Here is a 21,722-nt window from a genome sequence, read left to right as displayed (position 1 = left end):
GAACGACTTTAAGAACACAGGATGATTCCTTTGATAACAGGTACTTAGGTAGCCCAGATCCAAACGATCTTTTCCCAATTACCCCCTTCGACGTTTCTCTGCTTAAGATAAAAAAGAAGAAAGTTAAACATTGTTCTACAGCGATATCCTTCAGCCGCCACTGAGTGCATCCAAGTAAGCACACAACTAGTCATCAACGACATACCTCATAGACAGAGTTCTCCACAGGAGTTGTTTGTGATGCTTTCATAGGTGGATGGGCATTCGCGGCTATTCCTAATCGGGCGCTTAATTGAGACTTCGCGTGCGCGACGCGTCCTCCGCTGGTGTCCCCCCTCTTTTTCCCTCAACTCTACACAAAGTGTAGACACCCCACTACTGCGAGTATACACAACCTCCGACCACCATGTCGTCCCTTCTCGACGCTGCTCTTAACTCAGATGCCGCACCTACGCCATCCAGCGATATAGGTGCTGGGCAACGTCAATCTCGAGTTCGATCCTCTTCGAGACCTCGCGCACCCCCCTCAGACAGCGCGGGCGCAAACAGTGACATTGAAGGTTACGCAGACGACGATGTGGTCGAGAAAATACCTGGTAGAAGAACGAATGGCCCCAGGACGGATATCCCTAAGGTCGTTGATGTGACGGGAGAGACACTCTCTTTGCGATTTCAGGAGTTCCTCGAGAGGTATGATACGCACATAAGGGTTCATTTTCCACGATTCTGATTTGTACAGTTACACAGAAGATCCTACATCATCAGTAGCGGCGCCGCAATCCAGTGTTCCCACGACGGATAAGTACTATATTGCTCAAATCGGCGGACTGCGTTTATACGGACTCTCTACACTATACGTCGATTACACACACTTGCTCAGACATGAAGACGGTGTGCTGGCTGCCGCTATTGCTAGCGAATACTACCGCTTTCTTCCGCACATGATTCGTGCTCTACACAATCTGATTGCAAGATACGAGCCCAAATATTTCCAACAACATCGTCAGCCGCCTTCCACAACTTCCGTTTCCGCACCCTCGAATGCCGGAAACGCTACAAGTCAGAATGAAAGTGTCATTGGTCAGACCGCGAATCAGCAAACGGATAAGATTTTTACTCTTGCGTTCTACAATTTGCCGCTTGTTTCGCGCATTCGCCAGCTCCGAACGTCGTCTATCGGAAGCCTTCTCTCCATCTCCGGCACCGTCACACGTACGTCTGAAGTCCGGCCCGAACTCTCGATGGCAACTTTCATATGTGAGGGTTGCAATACTGTATTGCCAAATATTGAGCAGACCTTCAAGTACACTGAGCCGACGCAATGTCCCAACGCCGTGTGCATGAACCGAGAGGGCTGGCGGCTTGATATCCGGCAATCTACTTTCGTCGATTGGCAAAAGGTTCGAATTCAGGAAAACAGTTCCGAAATTCCTACAGGTAGCATGCCTCGAACCATGGACGTCATTCTCCGCGGAGAGATGGTCGATCGTGCAAAGGCTGGAGAGAAATGCATATTCACGGGTACTATCATTGTTATCCCGGATGTCAGTCAATTCAGGGTACCTGGCGTACGGCCACAGGCGACAAGAGATACATCAAACGTAGCTCGAGGAAATGATGCTGGCGGATCTGGCGTCAGTGGCTTGAAGGCCCTTGGTGTTCGTGATTTGACCTACCGGATGTCCTTCCTAGCCTGCATGGTCAGCCCTGATACTTCAACCCCAGGACAAACAACGAACCACCACATGCAAGGACAGGCCGGGAACATATTAGCGTCCCTAAACCAAGCACAGGCAATGGAGACCACAGCGACAGGCGAAGAGGCACAGGCAGAGTACCTAGGCACTCTTACTGGCGCTGAAATCCAGGATCTCAAGGATATGGTCCATCGTCCCAACATCTTCATGCGCCTTGTGGACTCGATTGCTCCTATGGTCTATGGACATCAAGTTATCAAGAAAGGCTTACTACTCCAGCTAATGGGAGGTGTGCCAAAAGAGACGCCCGAAGGAATGGCTCTTCGTGGTGACATCAACATTTGCATCGTTGGCGATCCCTCAACATCCAAGTCACAATTCTTAAAGTACATTTGCAGCTTTTTGCCTCGGGCGGTTTACACATCCGGAAAGGCCTCATCCGCTGCTGGTCTCACAGCAGCCGTGGTCAAGGATGAAGAGACTGGAGAGTTTACTATTGAAGCAGGTGCACTTATGCTTGCAGACAATGGTATCTGCGCAATTGATGAATTCGACAAGATGGATATTGCTGACCAAGTTGCTATCCATGAGGCTATGGAACAGCAGACCATCTCTATCGCGAAGGCCGGCATCCAGGCAACATTGAATGCACGAACGTCCATTCTCGCGGCTGCAAATCCGGTTGGCGGTCGGTATAACCGTAAAACTACTCTCCGCGCGAACGTGAATATGTCGGCTCCCATCATGTCCCGTTTCGATCTCTTCTTCGTTGTTTTGGACGAATGCGACGAGGCGATCGATCGCCACCTTGCCGAGCACATTGTCGGCATCCACAAAGACAGGGATGATGCCGTGGAGCCTGAGTTCAGCACCGAGCAACTGCAGCGATACATCCGATTCGCTAGGACATTCCGACCCGAGTTCACGGAGGAAGCCAAGGTGACTCTCGTCGAGAAGTACAAAGAGCTGAGGGCAGATGATGCACAGGGAGGAATTGGCCGAAACAGCTACCGAATCACTGTTCGTCAGCTTGAGAGTATGATCCGTCTCTCTGAGGCCATTGCAAAAGCAAACTGTGTCAGCGAAATCACTACGGATTTCGTCAAAGAAGCGTACAATCTTCTCCGCCAATCCATCATCAGCGTCGAGAAGGATGACGTTGAGGTTGAGGATGAGGATGATGAGGCTATGTTAGCCGCAGCCGCAGCTGCTGAGGCAGAAGAGCAAGGCGAAGATGCCAACATGGCAGATACTAATGAGGAAGCTGATGCATCGAGGGCGCGAACCGCAAGCCGAACACCAGCGCCACCGCGCGAGAAGACGAAGATTACGCACGACAAATACATTGCCATGCGCAATCTCCTTGTCAAGCGCGTCAACGAAGATCAGACATCTACAGAGGACGGTGTTGAAGAAGAAGAGCTCCTGGTTTGGTATCTCGAACAGAAAGAATCAGAGATGGAGACGCAGGAAGACCTCGAGAAGGAGAGGTTGCTTGCGAAGAAGGTCTTAAGGAGACTGGTCAAGGTGAGTTCATGGATCCTATTATCGTGTAAAACGTGGTTACTGACAGTCCTTACTAGGATTCATACCTTATGCAGATTCGCGGCGAAGGTCTTGCAGATGAACAAGGCCAGGGCGCTCAAGAGGGCAGGACTGTCTACGTTCTACACCCTAGCTGTCCAGTGGAGGATATTGTTTAGCGTATTACAACTATTAGCATGTCATGCAAATGTACAAAGCTTACGAAGCATTGGAGGGATGAGGAATTGGCGTTCGATCTGATCACAGAAAGGCATACATCGGTTATAAAGGATCATAGCGAGAGTATAGTTATCACGTTAGCTGAGATAGACATAGCTACAACAAGCTTTTACGAACAGTAGAACGCAATTAAGCCCGTGCACATTGAAAGAGGTGCAAACTTTAATCACATAGGCGAGGTCACTGTTTCACCAAGAAAATATACCAAAATCAAAATTTTCAAATTAGCAGCGTACCCTAAGGTTGCGCAATGGTTCATATTCAGGTAGGTATCAATAACAATCCATACTATAACGCCATGGCAAAGAGATGATGCCAGCGGACCAAACGCCTTACAAAGATAACAGGACACAGTGGGATACCAAAGAACCACCCGATCAAGATATCATTAACCATGTTGTTCGTGAAAAATTCTTCATCCCGAAGACAAGTCACCTAATTTCAAGTGACCATGAAGTCTGAAGTATCATTATCAATTCCGTGAGTGTCATCAGGATCTTGCAGAGTGTACGGGAGCACGGGTGGCAAATTTTTGCCAGATGCTCTGGCTTTTTGCTCAGCCCAGACGCGTAAGCGCACCAAGCTACGAAGTCGAGATTCACCTCTTGCACCCATGTGGGTCAAGATAGCTTCATTCACGCGCTTCGCGACGTCCCGACGAAGGGATGGTTCCAGAAGTTCAGCGAACTGGGGCTGTAAAGTGCTGTCGGTTGGAAGGAAGATGAGTAGGGACATGGTGAGTTCAAGGTCTTTCAAGAAATCATTGTTGGTAGCCGCACGGGGAGCGAGTTGAGCGGAGGCGAAGGCGAGAGCCGGAGTGATGTCGGCAGAGGGAGACGAAGTGCACGTACGAATCAGTTCTATCAGCTGCAGACGAAGAAGGGCGAAATGAAGAGAGGGATCTGTGTCAAGGATCTGAATGTTTATTAGCAAAGCTCGGCCAAAAGCTTGTGTAAACAGAAGTTGTAAATCTCTTTAAAAATCATACTGAGGACTGAAGGTTTGGTGTTTCATCAAAGCCCGGAGACTATGCGTGGTGCATGAAAAACACTTTCTAATCATAAGAGGAGGGGTGGGAGCGCCGCAAGATGTAGACTTACTTGGGGGTTCAAGTCATTGATCTTGTTGATAGCAGTATCAATGTCGCCAGCGTAAATGGCCCTGCGGATCTCCACTCTCGACTGGATTGAATCTTCCTCGAGAGGGAGAGTCAGGTTGGCCTCTTTAGCAAACTTTTCAGCAGCTCGAGGATAGCCTTCGCTGATGAGGTAATCCATGATCACGAAGTTGATGTCTCTGTTGAATGAGGCGGTCAGCGCGTTGTATTCATTGGTGATGGTAATGACAGGTAGAGTCATTGATGAAGCAACATTGATTGCTTCAATCAGAGATACAAGTTAACATATTCTCCACACGTTGTTTCGGAGAGATTCCCAACTTGATTTTCGACACATCATATGGAAAAGCTCGACGCGTCGAGCTGGGCGACATTGAGGGGATCGCGACTTACGATTTGGAGGGTTTGATCTCATTGACCTTCCTTTGGAAGGGGTGCTGAGTCGGCGTCGTGGCCGACACAGACACGGAGGAAGAGCTCTGCATTGCGTCAGCCCGAAAGCTCAAAGAGCTATTCAGCACCGATAGGCAAGCGTACCATGACGACCGCTGTGTTATCAACGGATGTCCATCGGAAGATGAGAACTGTTTGCTCGACCGTGTCCAAGTTGCGTTGAGCCCTTGGAAGAGTTTTGCAAGTGGGAGGAAGGTGAAAGCAAGCTCTGCGGAAGATGAAAGCTCTAAGAAGTCGCAGATCCTTTAGCGAGAAGCTTAGTCATCCATGAGCCTCTTCTTTCCGAGGCATAGTGGCATTGTCTCCACTCCATAGACCTTGAAAATCACACTGGGCGGTATTTTGCAGCATTTAATATCTGGGCGATTGGTTGCAGGGTAGCGCCGTCTTAACCTCTTATCTATCCTTACATCTCTTCATTCCGCGGGCTATCGACACCCAAATCACCACCAAATGATGCGTTGAACGACCATTTACCGTCTCAGTCTGTGTAACCACGGATTTATTGGAAAGCTTTCAATCGATTGGAAGATCAAAAAAGCTCTATTCCATGTTGTGAAGTTGTTGTTCCTCGAATAGCCATTTTTCTTGCATTTTGAAACTCGTTCCACATCATGACGAGTACCCGGGCTCGTTATTCCCCGCCTTGGGGAAATGCCAGCATCATTGGAGTAGCTGGAAGCTCTGGATCCGGAAAAACTTCTCTGGCCCTTGCCATGGTAGCTTCTTTAAACCTTCCATGGGTTGTCATTCTATCTATGGTGAGCTATCCAAAAGCCGTTACACCATGTCACGTGCTTCTATATTCACATCAACAGGATTCTTTCTACAAGCCACTTAACCCTGAGCAATCCGCAGCTGCTTTCCGCAATGAATTCGACTTCGATTCGCCCGAAGCTATTGATTTCGATGTGCTGGTAGATCGCCTCCGAGATCTTAAGCAAGGGTGAGCCACCCTTGCTGCATTCGAAAGTAGATATCTGACACAAACGCCAGCAAAGTTGCGGAAGTGCCAGTGTATTCATTTGAAAAGCACGCCCGACTTGAACACACTACTACTATCTACTCGCCTCATGTTCTTATCCTGGAAGGGATATTTGCTTTACATGATCCCCGAGTGCTTGAGTTGCTTGATCTCAAGATATTTGCAGAGGCTGATGCAGATTTGTGCCTGTCGAGAAGATGTACGGATTCTATACCCTGCACAAATACAATTGAAGCTGACCTAGAAAGTGGTCCGGGACGTTAAAGAGCGCGGGCGTGAGATAGAAGGTTGCATCAAGCAATGGTTTGGCTTTGTCAAGCCCAACTTCTACAAATATGTAGCCCCTCAGCGAGAGATCGCAGACATCATTATACCCCGAGGTATTGAGAACAAGGTCGCCATCTCAATGGTATCTAGCCAGATACAACGAACACTCGCACACAAATCAGCCGAGCATCAGTTGGAGCTGCAACGCTTGGGGAAGATTGCAGAAGAGGCGCCGTTATCGCCAAATGCGCTGATATTACCACAGACGAACCAGGTCAAGGGCATTCATACGCTGCTCATGAACCCCAACACTGACAAAGAAGACTACATCTTCTACTTCGACAGGTTGTGCGCAATGCTCATTGAAAAAGCTGTTGACTTCCTTCCGTTTGAACCACAGCAGGTCGTCACTCCTCAGGAGAACGTATATATGGGTCTTCGGAAGACTGCAGATATGAGCGCCGTAGTAATCTTACGTGGCGGTAGTGCATTCGAGACTGGCCTTCGCCGGACTATTCCAGACTGTCGCACGGGTAGAATCCTGATTCAGTCCAATTATAGGACAGGCGAGCCAGAACTTCATTACAGATCCCTACCAAGCACCATCAATGAGGATGGATTGGTCCTGTTACTGGACCCGCAGATGTCCAGCGGTGGTGCTGCTCTCATGGCCGTGAAGGTGCTCGTAGATCACGGGGTTGCAGAGGATAAGATAGTCTTCGTTACATACTTGGCGGGACGAGTTGGGGTCAATAGGGTGTTGAACGTCTTCCCGGATGTAAGGGTGGTTATTGCCCGTATGGGAGATGACATGGAGGAACGATGGGTAGAAACGAGGTATTTAGGATGTTGAAATATATATCATGAACTTTCGAAAGAGGGGAGCTTCATTGAACTGTGGATATGGAGTGCTCGAATCCACGAGAGCTATGAGGTGGCATAGCGCCCGGCAACCAACGATGCATATCAAACGTCACAAAGTTTGTTAGTTACATATGGACTTTGCATCATTGCTTTCGATCTGCATCATCCACTTCATATGCTTATAAAGCAATGTATAACCGGAGAACAAAAACCACAACACTGAAACTTAGCATGCAGGATATCCGTAATCTAGAGCAGTTCCAAACGCCTCTAAGCCAAACACCGACCCATATCGTTTATTATCATACAACAACCAAGTATCTCATAAGAAATACTCAGTTGTTACTTCTTTGCCTTGCTGGTTCTGCTGATCAATACGATGCTGATCATTTTCAGGGCTCGCGTCGAAAACGTTGAAGAAGCGTTCGCCTGTATCGCTGACTTCCAGTACGCTGGCCATGTTTCCACATCGGTAGCAGTAATTTGGCGCACTCCAAACTGTGCTCAATCTATCATCAAACAATACTTGATATCCCTCTTGGCACAGCTGGTGCGCCCGCAATATGTGAGACATAGCATTGACCTCTAAGAACTTTTTAACCACCTGAGCTCCAAAAGTATATCCTGCGCCTCTTGGGCTCAAAGAAAATTCGTCTCTGTCTGGATCCGGGTCGCTCCAAACTAGATCAGCCATGGGTCCTTCGTGGGGTATCTCTCTGAAGCGGTCGATGATCTTGATCTGATCGATAGAATGTATGGAAGGTGATAGACCACCGTGGACGCAGAAAATTTGATCATTTATAACCACGGAAAGTGTGAGGAAATCGAACATGTCAGTGAAATAGTGCCAGACATTCGCATTGCCATATTTTCGCGAGCACTCAGTATAGAACCCATAGGACTGTGTGACTCCGCGCGACTCGTGATTACCGCGAATGAGGTGAACTCGATGTGGGTAACGCAGCTTGAGGCAGACCAGAAGGGAGATCGTTTCTACGGAAAAGAGACCGCGGTCTACGTAGTCGCCTAGTATTATTTAGTAAGTGAGCTATGCTGCCAGAATAGTATTCGCATACCGAGAAATAGATAGTTCGTGTCCGGGCATGGTCCGCCGATCTTGAATATCTCGATCATGTCGAAGAATTGGCCATGGATGTCACCAACCACGGTAACTGGCGCCTTGATGTGCACTACGTTGCTCTCCTTCATAAGGAGCTCTTTCGTTTTGGCGCATATTGCCTCAATGACGGACTCGGCCAATAATTCCTTTTTGTACAATCTTGATATGCACTCATCAAGGTCCACGGTGGCTGGTGCGGGGCAGTCAGCAAGAGCGAGAGGTAGCAGGGCTAGATCAGAGCATACACGGAAGCCCTGGCATGGTAGGAGATGTGAGTGGGCGATGGATACTGCTGCATCCGCGTCGGAGCTCAGGGTAAGGGGTCTAGGTTGGTGGGCGACGGGCTCGAATACCTCACAATCATCCTCGGTGGTTCATGAAGGCGAGCGCAGAGTCGGTGGTGGCGCGAGGAGGGCGTGAATGCGGTCGAGGTTGAGGTAGAGGTGCGGCATGCTGTCAAGCTCGTGTGCCATCCCGGTAAGCTTGGCCTAGGCTAGCGCTTATGTGGCTAGCCGCCCACGCCGCATTGTCTCCTCTCAGGGTTCAACATCAGTCTTCAGATGACTTCTAAACCTCACTCATTCTATCCACTCGAATGTTCTCAATCTTCGATTAACGTCTCTCAGCAGCCTGTTCGCTACTGAAGCTTCAAAGTTCATTGTCATCTCTTGCTAGCCCTTTTTCCTAGCCTCTTGTTCCATCAAGTCTCTTCTTCAATAAGTTGCATGGCTGCTTCCCCCTCATATCAGCACCAGCGCATCTAAGCCCGCCCATCGACCCTGTCTCGATTCATCTGGTTTTCCTCCGTCTCTATTTCCAGTCATACATCTGATTTCTTTTGTTATTTGCTCTGTTATTTGAAAAGATTCAACCGCCAAACCAAAAGGACAAATGAAGACATAATTTAACTTCAACTAAGAAGTCTTCAATACACCACCAAGGAGTATTACCTAGGATCCACCAAAGAAGCCAACCCATCAGCTACACCTCCGGTAGGAATAAATCGTGCTGATATTGTATTGCTCCGACCACGTCAGCGGTCTTAGGACTGGATGCATGGACTATCGATTGAACCGACAATAAGTTGACATGTCGTGGAGTGGACCGTCCACAGGAGTCGCGCCATATCAAACACATCCGTATGCCCAAGGACAGCCGTATCAACCCCATTCACATCCACATCATGGCCAGCCATCAAACCATGGCCAACACCCCATGCAATTCCAGCATGGCCCTCCCCAATACAGACCATCAGAAAGACGGTACGTCTCTGGGTCTAACTAGTGCATTATAATGGGTATGATTCGTCTCAAGTATACTAATGAGCGAGCAGGCCCCCCAAGAAGAAAGGCAATCCTGTCATAACCAAATATCCACCCCCGCCTGGTTATCGTGGGCCGAATCAGCCACAACGGTCTTATGGATCTCGGCATCAGAATCAATTCCAGCAACCTCAGCAGTCGTATGGTCATATTAACGGGACTCCGCCACTGCCACCTCCCCCTGGTCATCCATATCAAGGCTATCCACCTTCTAACCATATATCTGGCCCAAGCTATCATTCCCAAAGTTCCGGTCCACAGCAAAACTATTCGCAGCATTCTGCCTATCCTCAATCGGTGGCTCCACAGGTACAGTCCCATCAAAACAGCCAACAAGGCTATCCTACGCAAGGCTACCCGCATGGCTACAGTTACCAAGGAAGCCAAGGGTATTCTCCATCCCAGAACGGCTATTCTGGATATGCACACCAGTCTGGCAGCCAGCCTCCGTATGGTGCACATCAGAATTGGAACAACAATAACCAAGTATCTTATGGGCAGGGACCTCATGACCAATTTAATGCGTATGGCAACCAAGCAGCGCCTGCAAAAAGAAAAGATTCCCAAACTGCAACTACGCTAGTAACGTCACAACCCAATACGTCTCATAGTTCCCCTGTGCAAGCTCAACCAACTAGTGGCTCAAACGAAGAGAATGAAAAGCCTCAGCTCTATCTTGCATGGGACGATTGGGACTTCGATTTCGACGGCGCCATTTGGCCAAAAAGCAATGAACCAGTCGATCCAAGTTTAAGTCTTGGGGTTATAATCTGGAGACCTGCAAAACAAGTTACACGCGCTCTGCCAGCAACTTTTGAAGAAGCTGAAGAGCAAGCTCTGAAACCCCCTGCCGAGAAGCTTGATAATGGGGAGTCGGTCTCCATCTATTTCACGATTGAAAATTCTCATGAAGCATTCTTGAACATCCGACAGACGGACTACTGGAACGAGATCAAAGATGATCCAGTTTTTGTGGTATTCCCCGACAGCAAAGATATGAAACTGATTACTGTGGATGCGTGCATTGCTCAATGCGATCGGATGGACGAAGCTCTTGACGAGGGTACAAGCGGGAATGACGAGATCATGCAAGATTCGACATGGAACGTCATGGATAATCTCGAACAAATGCTAACCAGTCGAGGAAGCCAATCCAAGCCTCGGCTTGCTATGCAGTCAGAATCATTGCGAAGCCAGAAACAAGAAGATATTCTCGCGATGCTTGGTGTCACAGGCTCCCCCAAGCCAATTACAGACGAACATAAAGCATTCCCTTTCCCTCTTGTGCAGAACAGCACCATTGTCTCCGAAGAGACATCTCAAATATCTCCCTCTCAACAGTAAGTGCATCGTAGGCCCTCATAGGATTTGGCTTACAAGCGTACAGAGCCGTTGTTAAAACCGAGCATACAGCTCTTCCCGCTCCCCCTTCTGCAACCCCATCATCAGATCAAGGGCACCCTCAAAGACTGGGAAATTCTGGTCCTGGGGCGGCTGAGAGCGTGCACGAGCATCCAAACGGCTCGGCAAGATTAGAGCGTAGTGATGTAACATTGGCTAGTTCAAATTCCAGTGATAGTCCGCAGATCGAGGGTTCAAAATCCTCAGCTGCAGCATCACAAACTGTGCGAAACGATACCCCAATCTCCAGAAAGCGAAGCTATGAGTCCGATACCAACGACGAGGGTATACGCCAGCAAGATGAGACCTTCAAGCGCAAGAGGCGATCTCCGATCGATGCTGCTTATGGCCGCCGCTGATTGTCGTAGTGCTAGCGAGTTGGGTCTGCCAGCATCGAGAGACATAACATTATTTTCAACATTTACAAAGTGAGGAGATCCAACATGTTTCCTATCTACCAATTTTCAGGGTTCAGCCACCAATCTTAACAATTTAGCGATATATCATCAGAATTGATTTCCAAGGCGTTATGGGTACGGTATTTCATACGGATATGGAGGTCATATCATCCAATTATTGCAGTCGGAATATTTAATTGTGAACATTATATGATGCACAATTTTTCCATATTTTTCGTTTTATTAGCCTTACGATTCTTTCTCTGGCTCTGGCATGGCAATTTTCTTTCCATCTGCTATGGACAACTTCTTTCTATTTGCTATATCAATTTGAATACATATCAATTTCTATTGCTACATTCGTCATTTCACAGTCTATGGCTCTTCTACGTCGCCAGCCACTATCGTCTCACCTTCACATTCCCTCTTTCTTTCTCCTTTTCTCTCTCATTTGCGTGATTCCCAGCCCCATCGAACACCACGCGATCACTCATCACACTCGACGATCTGTACCTACAATCTCAGCTTCCGCGTCATCTCGACCGTGGCCACATCACCCCCAGCCTCTGATCAACGATGCAAACATCCTGTGTCCCAAAAAATAATCCTAAGCACGTAGGTCTTGGTTTTCTTTTCTCTTTACTTGGTGGGTCTCGCCGGGGTTTGTTGGTTCGATTTGCGTATTATGATGTACACTTTCATATATTATATTCCATGAGCGTAGACTACATGGTGAGGCATAGTTCGGCGTTGGGTAATGGTAACATTGAGCGTAGTTGTATTGATTTCCGGGTTCATTCGTTATCCACACATGGGTGTGAACATGTGTGTGATATCTGCAGATGTGACATAGTTGGTACACGAGCTATAAATATCAACATATGATCATACAACCCCATCAATTTTGTTCATTTCATTTCATTTCACATCATGAGAACCGAGTGTATCTACCTAACAAGCCTCTGATTCTCATCTCCGTCATCACTGTCCGTCTCCTCCTCTTCCTCGCTATCAGTCTCATACTCCTCCTCATCATCCGTCTCTTCCTCTTCACTGCTCTCCTCCGCACTCTCCTCAGCCAACCACTCATCCAACGTCTTCTCCTTCCCATTCCCTGCCGCCGGCGCGGCTCCCGCACCATTCAACCCCCTTCCACCGGACGCCGTCGCAGGGGGAGGCGTAGGCGACAACTCAGGCGTCCTCCCACTCCTCGCGGCATCGAGTTGCTCCGCCGCCGTGAGCGTCCTCCCCCCACCACCGCCTTCGTACAATGACGAGGACGACGAGGACGCCTTACTCTCCTCCCTGAGCCGGGGATCGGGTTCGCTTCCGTCCTTCACCCAAGCGGGTAGGTCTTCGTAGCCCCTGAGCCCGCCGACGCCGCCTTCGTCGCCGATCACCAGGCTCGAGCTGCCGAGCACGAAGCCCTTTCTCGCTTCGGAGGGGCTCGGGGCGTGCGGGACGGGTTTGGGCGCGAGGAGGAGGAGCGAGGCGAGTTGCGTGGAGGACGGCGTTGCGAGCAGGGCTTTGTAGACGCGCGCGCGGTCGCGGATGTCGTAGGATGTGTCGTAGCGGGTTAGGAGGAGGACGTAGCGGTAGAGGGATTCGATTGGGTGGGGGGTTTCGGGGGAGGGGTCCTCGGGTGGTGGTGGTTGAGAGTCGAGGTGGGAGTCGCGGAAGCCGCCTGAGTCTTCTTCGTAACCTTCTAGCAGGGAGGATGGGGTGGTGGTGGAGGTCTGTTGGGGTTTGGAGGGCGCTTCGGGGGGCGGGTTGGCGTTCAGGTGGTGGATGTACACTTTTGCGGCGAGGAGGACGATTTGAAGTTTTGCGGGCTCGGCTTCGTCGGCGAAGCCCTTGACGAGAATGCGTAGCACGTCGGCGGCGATGTTGTTCTCAGGGTCGATGCCGGCGAATTCTCCTACCAACCAGATTATGCTGGCTCGAGCCTGGGGGCTGGTGGCAGCGTCCAAATGCTTTGCCAAGCGCACGACTGTCGTGCGGTGGTTGTCCGGGTCTCGCTGGATGAGATGCCGTATCACTTCCAAGCTCTCTGCGACCAAGTGTGCGTCTGCAGATCCAATGTGTGCGAGTAGCAGCCTCAAGCATCTAGCAGAAGTTTGAGGGCTCGTGGCACTGCTCTGGGAGCATCGTCCAATTGCTCGAACGGCCTCTTTTACCAATCCGATATCCAGACTCCCAGAATGCGAAAAGTGGCTCAGCTCGGCTAGAATAAGACTTTGCACGCGCGGCGGAGCGAAGGGGAAAATGAGGGTAAGAAGTTCCAGTTTCAGACGCCATATATGCGGAGCGTCGGTAGATCGCACGAGGAAATGGGTATAATAGTTCACAAACGATGCTGGGTACGAAAGGCACACCTGGACGATGTTGTAAAGGGCTATATGTTGGACGTCGGCAGCGGACCGCAACAAGGAGATAAGAGGTCCAATCGCGGTCTGCAAGTAGGCTTCGTTTCCAAGGTAAAGATATGCTCTTGCAACGGCGATAATGACGGCAGCATTCCTTGACTGAAGTAACGATTGACACGATTTCAGGAGTAATTCAAGGTCCGGATCCAGTACCAAAATTTCCTCAAACTCCTGATCCTGGGGTTCATCTGAATCGCTATCGGTGTCGTAAAATCCTTTCGTAGTCTTCGTCGTTTTGGCTCCAGTGTTGTTGGCTGCCGTCTTCTTAACCTTCTTCGTCCGCCTGGGGAAACATTTCCGTGCATAAACCATCATAAGTCGAAGAGTAGCCAACTGCCCCCACTCATCCATGTCGACCAATTTCCGCACAAGTGATCGATAATGAGGATGTATAAGGTCCAATCGATCGGGGCATATCTCCAAGAAAGCAGCCACCGCTGCCCCGGTCACAAAGTATTGTTTATCCCCAAGAAGCGTGGAGAGGTATTCCAATAGTTGAGGTTCTGTGGTGGGGTCCAAACTGTAGCACTTCGGTATAGCCAACGCTGCTGCTCTTCTTACATATGGCGACATGTCGCCTGCCCCTCGCTTTATGCCCAAACTGACAATCTGACTGATGACGGGTACTCGGATCCCAGACATGACGCGAAGTGCGAGCGCACGCAATTGCGGATTAGAGTCGGTGAGAGACTTCTGGATGGTGTTGATCGAGAGTAGGGCGGTATCGGGTTCGTGTTCCGCATGTTGGAGGAGATATATGTAAACGAGCTTCTTGATAGGTAAAGATGGCGACGCAATATTCTTGATTACGTGGGTGAAGAATGGTAGAGTCTGGGAAGGAGGCTGTCGATATGACATCTGTCGGGGTATCAGTACTGCTCCAGGTCTTGCACGAATATGCTAATTGATGCGCCAGGTGTGCGCAGAGCGCAGAAGCACGAGCATGTAGCCCAATTGTATTTTGGGGAGCCGATGTCATACCGTCACAACCCTTTTGAGTCCTTCCAAAACATCGCGTTCCGAACGGCTGTCGAGCAGCTTCTTGAGCTGGCCCGAAGGCAGGATCTTTGTGGATGTTCGTCTAGCGGCGCTGGCATCGCGGGCGGCTTCGAGGGTCAGGTCGCGCGCTGTGGTGAGACTCCAATGAGCATAATTACTAGGATGCATTGTGGGAAAGGATAGCAGAGGGAGAGGAGGGAAGTGAGCGCTCCAAGGGGCAGACAGAGCGGCCGTAGAGACTCAATAGAGGGATCGCGGCGAGGATGACGATGCTATGCGTACCGGATTCAAGCATGCTAGAAATGCGAGATATCGACTCCATGGTGAGCCGGTGGTGGTCCCGGGGGGCACTCGGGTACGGGAAGGAGCTTGCAAGCGGGCTTTTGGATTATGCAGAGTCTGATCAAGGTTGGGAAGACGATTTGTGCTGAACATGCATGATGCTTCGGTGTGCCTGTTGTGGGTTTGGGCGTTGATGGGTGTGGTTACTGGTGGCCCTGGTGGGGTAGTTCTGCCTTTGCCTACGAACGGGGAACCTGGCCCGAGAGCTAGCTAGCACGCGAGGAGCTTACTTGTACTCGTCCTTCATTCAACTAATTGTCGACATCTATACCATCATACACATCTCAAATGCATGTGACTGTACGGAATACACCTTCGCCCTACCGACATTACTGAACGATCAGATCAACCGTCCAAAAGTATCGCGCGGAAATCATACCAGGCAGGATCTTATATGCACCTACTCTCCATATGGAACCCATCAACATCCAAAAAACTCCCAAATGTCCACCAAGAACATCATACTTCCTCCATTGACTCTACCTGAATTCCTGTGTCATGTTGCCGATACCCAGCCTGACTCCGGCGTCACGATCCTGATCATATGTTCCACTCGGGAAGCTTTCCTAGGCACACTTTCCCAAGCATTGACGGAGCAGCAACCCGAAGAAGCAAAAGAAATAGAAGCACTTCGACGGCTGACGGTACCTACACTGCAAAATCTTCTCACCGCCAAACATATCAAAGTCGTTTTCTGTGCCACTGTGCAACATCTGCTAGCATACTTGACAGGACTGCAACTTGAAGAAGGCAGAGGAGTTTTCCGGCCTGAGAGCACGGGGGCAAATGCGAGAATCATAGTTGTGAATCCATTGACTTTGCACATTCACACGCCGTTGTATTCCGCGCAGGGATTGTCTAGGACTTTTGCTGCTGCCGCTGAAGCAGCTTCCAGAGAAGGCGTTGCGAAGCTGTTGGTGGTGGAGTGTATTCGAATGCATGGAGATGATGAGATGGACCAGATGGAAGGGTTAGAATCGCTTGCTACGGTGGAAGAAGGCACGGAGCAAAGTTCTTTTACGCGTGACAATCATGATCCATGGGAAGAGGAAGTACCGATCCTCAACGTGTCAGCAAGACGGTTCGGCTCGGGTGGAAGTGAGCGTCTCTGGGCGGGTCGGACGGTAAAAGTCAAGCGGGTCGCAGCAAGGTGGTTTCGATTTCAGCAGAAACTCGCATGAGAAAGAAATGGAAACGAAGCGTAGAAGATGGTGCACGTTCAGGTGATGGGTGGAAGAAAAGAATTCAGATTCCAATCAAGTATTGTGAGGTGAAAACCTACACATCATGTCATTCTGCCATTTGGCAGCTGTCCAGTTCGTCATTTTCAGGCCGTTTCCTTGCGTTCTATTCGTGCTGTCTCCAAGCTTTTTGAATCAATCATATGCTTCCCCCGGTTATGATAACCCTCGTCTGTCTCTCACCGTTCACACCGCTGCCATCTATTTCCAGTCCTTCTTGATGTCGAACGACCATTCGAACTTGAGATGCGTCTCGTTGTCGTCGTCGACGAACTTGGATGTAGCGTTGTAGTGACCACGTGCGAGCATGCCGGATGGGGCAGTATCGGGTTCGACTGTGAAGGTCAGTTTCGGTATATCCAAAAAATTGTATAGTTCTCCTTACACTTCTTCTCGTAGAAAGGCTTCTCCTCTGTGCTGGGACCATATGAACCCTTTGAAGTGTTAGCAACATGGCCAGACGCAATTGCTAAAGTACGGTGCACTTACAAGCATCTCCTGGTGCTTGCTGCTTATGGGACCACGCTTGACGACCTGGAGGTACTTCAATCCAGACAAGATCTGGTGCTGGACCTTGAAATGGACCTTCATGCGGAACTCCGCGCCCTCCTTGATCACGAATGGCTTGTCCTTGAGTGTTTCGACTGCGCCGGGCGACTTCAAGTCGATTATGATATCCGGTCGTCCCTCAACCTCCAAGCCGAGCGATTCGATGATGCATTTGCGGGGGTCGTTGGGGTCGGAAATGCTCTTTCCAGTTCCGAGGCCGAGTGACTCTTTCCACTTGCGGAGGGACTCATCGTTCTGGTCTACAGGGTGGAGGTCAATTACATGGTGAAGGACATGGACGATATGGTAGTGAAGGTAGCGACGTGTTTGGCAGAAACGATGGTACTGAAGAGATTGACTTACCAAGCTGCTGATACTCGTCGATTGTCTTCTTCTCGCCGACCTTGAATCCGGCGGTCTGCTCGGGGGTGAGCTCATCATCAGGGTGAGCGGCGCCAGACATGTTGGACTACGTGAAGGTTTGTGGGGTAATGGTGCAGGAAAGGTATATTGGATATGGATATCAAGAACCTCTGGAAGTGCAGAGGTGATTTTGATTGATTGACAATATCAGAAATGGGTAATAAAGATTGAGAGAAAGAAGTTGTCAAAGGAATTGAGAAGTAAAGCAGCAGGAAGCAGGTCAGCAGCAGTACGACGGCGGGGCAATGGGATCCATTCACCGCCCCTCCATAGCGTGACGGTGCCTGATTGGTGAGTTCCTGAGACGGAATGTGTTAGAGCCCGCTTCCCTTCCACGATTCGAAAAGGCACTTGAGGGCAGCCATTTTGGGATAGCATGATCCACGTCACCCGCTGGCCCCTTGCCACTATTACTATGAAAGCCAATTAATTAATGATGCTAGAGGCTACTAAAAGATTCTAAAAGGTGTTTTGCTGCATGTTCGAGGCCTCGAGGGTGTTTGGAGAACCTGCTTTGAACTGTAACTACCTACAAATTATTGGAGATGGAGATGGAGATGCCGAATATTGACCGAGCCCCGCAGTACAAGTACAAGTACAAGTTACATACCAGCAGTGTTCATCTACCAAGCATAAAATACATAAACAAACCAGCTTCCTTTTTGTACGAGTAGGAAGCGCGCTCGAACAATTATTGTTTAGGTCCGATTTACCGGTTGATAAAAAAGTCTCTCGCCTAATTCCATTTGGCACTTAGTACTGAAGGAAAGCTACCTAGGTACCTAGCTAATAGGTATCTGGTAGAGTGCGGGTTTGCCCCTGAAGTAGTCCCTATACTTTGTCGCATGTACTGTGTACCCAGTTACAGACAGGTAGAGGCATGTCACCTTGTTTACTTGCACTCTTCTCATCATGCGGAGTGGATGTGGATTTGTAGAAGGCTGTCAAGACATTTGATGAAAACCTTGACCCGATGTCACTGATCGATGTTCGCACTGCATTATCGGACGCGCTGCGCAAGGGGGCCATGAGTAGGAGAGGGATGGACGGGGTGACGGGGTACTCTTTTCGCGTGCAATGGGCGCGAAGTGCACTAACCGCTTTGGATATCCCGGCATCAGAACTGTTGTTCTTGGACAGTTCTGCGCTGGCGAAAAGGATGGAGAAGAAAAAAAAAGAAAACCCAGACTGAGGTTGACGAATCACGAACGGTACTGATATTGAATGAAAGCCCGAAAGGGTAATGTCGTTAATTCCGCTTACTGGAAGGGATTCTCTCGAGAGCAGGAAAAGGGATCTGGGGAAGTCAGCCATCCGAATACCGTGTACGTCTTGGCGTGGTGGTGAGCCCTGCAAGTTACTTGTACGGGTTACGGCGGGCGTTACGGTACCCCATCCCGTGCCCTCGTTGGATAGGAGGAGGAAGAGATGAGAAGAGCAATCCTTCCCCCCGTGGCACTCTCGAGCAAACTTACTTGTACAGTAATCAATTAGTATTACTTATTACTACAAGTGTCGAGTAAAGATTTAAGATTAATTACCTGTGTAGTATGTACTAAGTCCCATAATTAGTCGGATAGGCCATAGGTCATAGTTCATAGGTACGGAGCGTTACCAGGTGTGGCCTGTAGGGTACTGTAGGGTAGGGTAGGGTAGGGTACATAGTCCATGGTCCCCAGGCCAGCTGCGCGCGCGAACTTTGCCCTGTCCACCTCCTCCTCTCTTTACCACCACTTAAACTTCCTCCCCCTCCATCTTCACGACATTCCAGTCGCGCTCTTGTGTGTTCTGCGCAATCATCTGCATCGTCGCATCAACACATCCCTCCTCTACTCTCGCAACTTCCACTTCGCTGTGTGTTCCAAGTTGCCAATCCGCTCCACGGCGCGAAACCACAATCGGAGCTTACCCTCTGGTACTACCTAACTGCGCGCTCGAAGCCACATTCCCGTCGCCATCCATCTTGCATCCTCCCTTTGCGCTGCGCGCTTCATCTCTATCTAATTGTTGTACTTCGTCTTAATAATACAGTCACGTTCTCAATATGGTTGCGAAAAGACCGCTCCCCGAGAGGCACAACGACCTCGTCGAAGCCGAGCATTCGCCTTCCCGTACGTACCACCGCGCGCATCAGCTAGCCGCGACGCGAGGCAGCTATGAGCATCCGTCATCGAGAGCGCGCACCCGCTGACATTTCTTTTCAGATGAAATACTCGTCGAGAGACGCCGACTGGGACAGACAAACCTGGCCGTCAAATCCGGCGCTGTCGGGGTTTCCAACGCGACCAAGTCAGAGCACTTGGGTACGTTCGACTATGCCCATCTCCGAGTGCCCCTCCCCAAGGACTTGGGCGGCTCCGGCATCTTTACACTGAAGAACGCGACCTCATATCCCGAGTCTTACTTCCTGATGGTACGCAATTGAATCGTGGCGATTTCGCAAGACATTGAATCGACTGACGCGACACAGCGACGGAGCAGCGATGGTTACATCAGCGCGACAGGCATGTTCAAAGCCGCCTTCCCGTGGGCTTCCCTAGCAGAAGAGGAGGCGGAGCGCAAGTTCCAGAAAACATTTCCTTCCGCAGGAGATGAGGAGGTTGCGGGTAGCGTCTGGATTGCTCCAGAAGAAGGTAAATTTGCCAACGACTTCCATTCGCATCGAACCAGGCTAACGTCGTATTTCTTGAAGCACTCGCGTTGTCCGAAGACTATGGCATGCGCCGTTGGATTGTCGCACTGCTAGATCCAAGCACCATCGAGAAGGGATCCAAGGACCGTGATAACACCCACATCCAGGTCCCGCCGAGGTTCGACATCGAAAAGGCCGTCCATCCCGTTGTTCTTCCTCCAAGCTCCGCCCTTCGTTCTACCCGCGCAAGGTCTACGCGATCGGCTTCCCCCAGCAAGATTGCCACGCCTGGTCGCAAGATCGCAAGTCCTCGCAAGGCGCGCACCACACGAAGTGCCGCGAAGCCGGAGTCGGTCAATGGGGAGGAGATTCTCGAGACTGCAAAAGCACTATCCGCAACGAGCGCCCTCCAGAGGGTCATCGAAAACGGTACCGCGCCTGCCGAGTCCACTGCGTCTGAGTCGGTCAACGAGGATGTGGCTAAGGAGGGCGAGGTCAAGGACATCGAGGCCAGAGAGCCTGAGACGGTCCGAATCGAGATTCAAGAGACGGTTGAGCAGGATGGCGACGTGGAGACCACAACGACCAATGTCAAGATCGATGTTCCCGCTGATCATCCCGAGCTTTCCACTCCGGAAGACCCTGCCAAAATGATCGAGGAGGCTAAGCGCATGGTTGAGGAAGCACGAGAGCTCGATGCACAGAGCTCTGGCGTGGAGCCTATTAAATCGAGCAAGAGGAAGGCCAAGGATCTCTCGAAGGATGACAACGAGACAGAAGAGGCCGCTGAGGACCGACCGGCAAAGCAGGCCAGGACGTACACAACAGAGCAGCGATTGAAGAAAGAAAAGGTGACAGTCAAGGCTTTTATTGGACTAGGAGTCATGACCGCCATTGGGTAAGTTAGATGATTCTTTAACGATGGCATCGCAATTTGCTAACTCTGTTTAGTGCCGCTGTTCAATACTTCATATAAGCGCAAAGAGCCGATAACAACGCTCGTACGCTTCTATGATCTGAAATGTCTCTTTTTCTCTTATGCGGCTCGTCACTGGATACATTTCCCCCTCTTTTCTGTCTTTTAACCGATACCACTACACCTTTTATTTCGATCTTACGATCTTGACCTCCCTCCATTTACATCCGCCTAGGTATACGGCGCAATGGATTGTGGTTTTTTTGTATCTTCCATTTCCTCTCTAAAATCATTCCATCCCCACCCCTCCCAAATGGCGTTTATGAAATAGCACTTGTTTTGCCTGGTCACCTTACTACCTTACCTTACCACACCCTTTTTGACCTCGTTCCCATCCCGTCCTCCGTCTTGCGAACCAAACGTGCACTATCACTTCTCATGAAACCCTGCCATTACCCATATCACCAAAAAATCCATCTCGGAAACACGAAAGTAGATATTTAATTCCAATCCCTTCCATCCCCGTCATCATCTATCCACCACCTTCACAACACTACAACCACGCACTACATCATCACTACTATCATGATCACAGAAACTCTCATCCATCCGTATTCTCCAGTATCTTAAACTTCTATTCGTTTAACCAACCTTTCAACCTTGAGTCCACGGACTTTCGAGACCGCTTTTACTTCTCTTCTACTCTTTCTTAATCTTCTCTTCTCTTCTTTTGGTCTGGCCGGGAGCTCAGGGGGTAGGGGATGGATAGTACGTTGTTAGTGCTTAACAGTAATGTCAGAGTTTCA

At 49.9% G+C, this 21,722-nt stretch overlaps 9 protein-coding genes across 9 annotated transcripts; 5 read left to right on the top strand and 4 right to left on the bottom strand.

Annotated features, from left to right (window-relative positions):
• The first annotated feature begins 339 nt into the window (after positions 1 to 339).
• BU24DRAFT_379174 (MCM-domain-containing protein) lies at positions 340 to 3,597 on the top strand. Its single transcript, XM_033524685.1, has 3 exons — positions 340 to 690; positions 740 to 3,224; positions 3,281 to 3,597. Exons 1-3 carry the CDS (start codon positions 407 to 409, stop codon positions 3,398 to 3,400), a joined length of 2,889 nt encoding a protein of 962 aa, XP_033378283.1. The 5' UTR covers positions 340 to 406; the 3' UTR covers positions 3,401 to 3,597.
• Positions 3,598 to 3,677: 80 nt separating this feature from the next.
• BU24DRAFT_427975 (uncharacterized protein) lies at positions 3,678 to 5,187 on the bottom strand. Its single transcript, XM_033529364.1, has 3 exons — positions 4,972 to 5,187; positions 4,562 to 4,757; positions 3,678 to 4,376 (listed from the first exon to the last, which is right to left on the bottom strand). Exons 1-3 carry the CDS (start codon positions 5,061 to 5,063, stop codon positions 3,903 to 3,905), a joined length of 762 nt encoding a protein of 253 aa, XP_033378282.1. The 5' UTR covers positions 5,064 to 5,187; the 3' UTR covers positions 3,678 to 3,902.
• Positions 5,188 to 5,350: 163 nt separating this feature from the next.
• On the top strand, positions 5,351 to 7,150 carry BU24DRAFT_427974 (uridine kinase). Its single transcript, XM_033529363.1, has 4 exons — positions 5,351 to 5,792; positions 5,850 to 5,977; positions 6,028 to 6,215; positions 6,265 to 7,150. The coding sequence occupies exons 1-4, from the start codon at positions 5,646 to 5,648 to the stop codon at positions 7,134 to 7,136; spliced, it is 1,335 nt and encodes a 444-aa protein (XP_033378281.1). The 5' UTR covers positions 5,351 to 5,645; the 3' UTR covers positions 7,137 to 7,150.
• BU24DRAFT_379166 (serine/threonine-protein phosphatase 4 catalytic subunit) lies at positions 7,123 to 8,667 on the bottom strand. Its single transcript, XM_033524684.1, has 3 exons — positions 8,513 to 8,667; positions 8,224 to 8,457; positions 7,123 to 8,173 (listed from the first exon to the last, which is right to left on the bottom strand). Exons 1-3 carry the CDS (start codon positions 8,526 to 8,528, stop codon positions 7,470 to 7,472), a joined length of 954 nt encoding a protein of 317 aa, XP_033378280.1. The 5' UTR covers positions 8,529 to 8,667; the 3' UTR covers positions 7,123 to 7,469.
• A 482-nt stretch (positions 8,668 to 9,149) lies between these two features.
• On the top strand, positions 9,150 to 11,657 carry BU24DRAFT_67808 (uncharacterized protein). Its single transcript, XM_033534527.1, has 3 exons — positions 9,150 to 9,529; positions 9,601 to 10,929; positions 10,977 to 11,657. Exons 1-3 carry the CDS (start codon positions 9,357 to 9,359, stop codon positions 11,347 to 11,349), a joined length of 1,875 nt encoding a protein of 624 aa, XP_033378279.1. The 5' UTR covers positions 9,150 to 9,356; the 3' UTR covers positions 11,350 to 11,657.
• A 512-nt stretch (positions 11,658 to 12,169) lies between these two features.
• BU24DRAFT_427971 (ARM repeat-containing protein) lies at positions 12,170 to 15,182 on the bottom strand. The gene is made up of 2 exons (XM_033529362.1): positions 14,796 to 15,182; positions 12,170 to 14,672 (listed from the first exon to the last, which is right to left on the bottom strand). Exons 1-2 carry the CDS (start codon positions 14,979 to 14,981, stop codon positions 12,336 to 12,338), a joined length of 2,523 nt encoding a protein of 840 aa, XP_033378278.1. The 5' UTR covers positions 14,982 to 15,182; the 3' UTR covers positions 12,170 to 12,335.
• A 307-nt stretch (positions 15,183 to 15,489) lies between these two features.
• Positions 15,490 to 16,548, top strand: BU24DRAFT_427970 (uncharacterized protein). Its single transcript, XM_033529361.1, has one exon. The coding sequence runs from the start codon at positions 15,599 to 15,601 to the stop codon at positions 16,334 to 16,336; it is 738 nt and encodes a 245-aa protein (XP_033378277.1). The 5' UTR covers positions 15,490 to 15,598; the 3' UTR covers positions 16,337 to 16,548.
• BU24DRAFT_67770 (E set domain-containing protein) lies at positions 16,467 to 17,803 on the bottom strand. The gene is made up of 4 exons (XM_033534526.1): positions 17,309 to 17,803; positions 16,886 to 17,205; positions 16,782 to 16,830; positions 16,467 to 16,731 (listed from the first exon to the last, which is right to left on the bottom strand). Exons 1-4 carry the CDS (start codon positions 17,406 to 17,408, stop codon positions 16,598 to 16,600), a joined length of 603 nt encoding a protein of 200 aa, XP_033378276.1. The 5' UTR covers positions 17,409 to 17,803; the 3' UTR covers positions 16,467 to 16,597.
• A 1,609-nt stretch (positions 17,804 to 19,412) lies between these two features.
• On the top strand, positions 19,413 to 21,423 carry BU24DRAFT_473095 (uncharacterized protein; the record flags this gene model as incomplete). The annotated part of the gene is made up of 5 exons (XM_033532756.1): positions 19,413 to 19,479; positions 19,573 to 19,781; positions 19,839 to 20,001; positions 20,061 to 20,898; positions 20,952 to 21,423. The coding sequence occupies 5 exons, from the start codon at positions 19,413 to 19,415 to the stop codon at positions 20,974 to 20,976; spliced, it is 1,302 nt and encodes a 433-aa protein (XP_033378275.1). The 3' UTR covers positions 20,977 to 21,423.
• Positions 21,424 to 21,722: the final 299 nt, after the last annotated feature.

This window comes from Aaosphaeria arxii (genome assembly GCF_010015735.1).
Source record: "Aaosphaeria arxii CBS 175.79 unplaced genomic scaffold BU24scaffold_12, whole genome shotgun sequence".
NCBI classification, from domain to species: domain Eukaryota; kingdom Fungi; phylum Ascomycota; class Dothideomycetes; order Pleosporales; genus Aaosphaeria; species Aaosphaeria arxii.
The sequence above is the reverse complement of the archived record's forward strand: the minus strand, read 5'-3'. Positions and strand labels throughout refer to the sequence as shown.